At 58.7% G+C, this 2266-nt stretch overlaps 1 protein-coding gene across 1 annotated transcript; it reads left to right on the top strand.

Annotated features, from left to right (window-relative positions):
- The first annotated feature begins 1169 nt into the window (after nt 1-1169).
- On the top strand, nt 1170-2021 carry FAM181A (family with sequence similarity 181 member A). Its single transcript, XM_021541292.2, has one exon. It carries the CDS (start codon nt 1170-1172, stop codon nt 2019-2021), a length of 852 nt encoding a protein of 283 aa, XP_021396967.2.
- Nucleotides 2022-2266: the final 245 nt, after the last annotated feature.

Genomic DNA, 2266 nt, shown 5'->3' with positions numbered 1-2266 from the left:
AACTCCATCCTTTTGTTCGGGTAGTTTGAATGGGTAATTCAGCTTTTGTGTAACTCAATTGAGGGGGCAAACATAAAGACAAGATTCTTGAGCGCTCAAGCTCCCTTTCCATGGATATCTGCACATCTCTTTAGAGATTTGTTCCTTTCCTACCTTTTTCTGACATCATCCTCCCCTTAAAAAAAAAAAAAAAATGCTCCGATGGGGAACAGTTAAAAGTAGGCTAGTCCAGTCCCCCGTATTATATTGTCCTGTGCCAATGAAGCATGTTTAGTATCAGCCCCCAGACAGCTTTGGAGAATGCAGAGAAAAGGGTGTCTAAACTTTCCTAACTGGTCTTCAGCATTTTTGCTTTGGATTGTGTAATTTTAAAATGAAAGGTTTCCGTCGGGGTGAAGAGGATAGGGAGAATGGTAGAAATCATGGGGAAATGATTGTATTTATTAGCTGTCTTTCTGCGGCTGTCCCCATGGAGACAATTTGTGATGGCAAAGAATGCAAGGAGGGGAGGCTGATGCCTGATTGGGATGCTTTGTATTTGGCAAAGTGGCTTCTGATTGGCCTGGGAGAGCCCCGAACTCGCTGGAGTCGATATTCATTCAGCTTGCTCAAGTGCTTGCTAAACTACATCCAAACACTGGCGGGCCCTGGCTGCCTCCGCCGAGGTTGGCGGTGTGTAACCTGCCTAACGAGATTAGCGGGGAAGGGGCTGCCTCTCTCTCTCTCTCTCTCTCTCTCTCTCTCTCTCCTCCGCAGCGACGCTGCCGCCAGCACCGGTGAGAAAAGCTGCTGCGCGCCGGGTGAGTGTCCGTGCTCGCTTCCAGGGCGGCCACCCCGGCTTCTGTGCACCTAAGCGCTCTGTAACAAGATTAGGCGCTGAGCTGCCGGCACTTGTGAGCCGGTCCCCGTGCCGGTGTGTGCGGGGCAGCCGTGCGGGGCGGTGGGCTGCGGGCACGCGTCCGCTCCGACGGCAGCTTCCCTGCGTGGGAGCGAGCTGGCGAACAACTTGTTTGCGTGGCCGGGAAGTTTGACATGTCCTCCCTCCGTTTGCTTAGCGCTGTTTGAACCAAAGCTTCTTGCTCAAAAGTCTGCCTGTCATTTTTCGCAGGTTTGCCTGAAGAAGGATTATAAACTTTTCATGGGAAACTCTGCACGGTGCATTCAGTGAGATGGCATCGGACAGCGAGGTAAAAACTCTACTGAACTTCGTTAACCTGGCTTCGAGCGACATCAAAGCGGCTCTGGATAAATCAGCTCCTTGTCGCCGGTCGGTTGACCACAGAAAATATTTGCAGAAGCAGCTCAAGCGGTTTTCGCAGAAGTACTCGCGGATCCCACGGTGTCACCCCAGCAAAGCCCCCGAGTGCGGCTGGCGCAGGGGGGCGGAGGACCGGGCCCGCGGCCCCCAGCCCGAGGCACCTGAGCCCAGCCCCCACAAGGTGGTGCAGACAGCCGAGGCAGAGGAGAGCCTCACCGGGGAACGGGTTTTGCAGGAGCAAAAACCCGAGGCTGCCCGGCCGGACCAGGTGCCCATGAGGAAGCGACAGCTCCCCGCGTCCTTCTGGGAAGAGCCACGGCCGGCCCAGAGCCTGGCGGCCAGAGCCTTTGCTGCCAGCCCTGAGGGGCTCCAGGCCCCCAGAGACCCTCCTCCCTATGAGGGGAAGAAAAGCAAAAGGAGCCCAGACGCTGCTGGCCCGGAGAGCCCCCCTGACACTGCGCCACATGCCGGGGAGAAGGAGCCCGCCGGGCCCCTTTCGGGCCGAGTGGGTGCTTGGACCTGCTGCCCCTTCCCCTGCCCCGGGCCAGGCGTGTACCAGCCCCCGGGCGCGCTGCCCCCCTCGCCCTTCCCGGGGCTGGGGCTGTGGAGGAAGAGTGCGGCCACGCTGCCGGCGGAGGTGCCGCACTTCTGCAAGGAGGCCGATGGCCAGGGGCAGAAACTCTACAGGCCCATGGTTCTGAAACCCATCCCCACCAAGCCCGCCATCCCCCCTCCCCTCTTCAACGTTTTTGGGTATCTTTAGCGGGGCGGGTGTGGGAGTCATGCCGAACACGACAGCTCCCGAGGGGGCTGGAAACGCCCGGCCAGCCTTCGGGCAGGAACTGCTGGCAGCGGCCGGGGAGGGAGGCCGGGATCACACCGTGTGCCTCGTGGGCGGGCGGCAGGGAATTGGGAACTGCTGGGAAGCTACTTGGGCTGCACTCTCCGCACACGGCCGTAAATCGGGAATAAACCTTGCGAAGCCGGTGGCATGGAGCATGAGCAGGT

The sequence above is a fragment of the Lonchura striata genome, chromosome 6 (genome assembly GCF_046129695.1).
Source record: "Lonchura striata isolate bLonStr1 chromosome 6, bLonStr1.mat, whole genome shotgun sequence".
Taxonomy (NCBI): Eukaryota; Metazoa; Chordata; class Aves; order Passeriformes; family Estrildidae; genus Lonchura; species Lonchura striata.
Note: the sequence above shows the minus strand (reverse complement) of the source record. Positions and strands in the feature narration are given on the sequence as shown.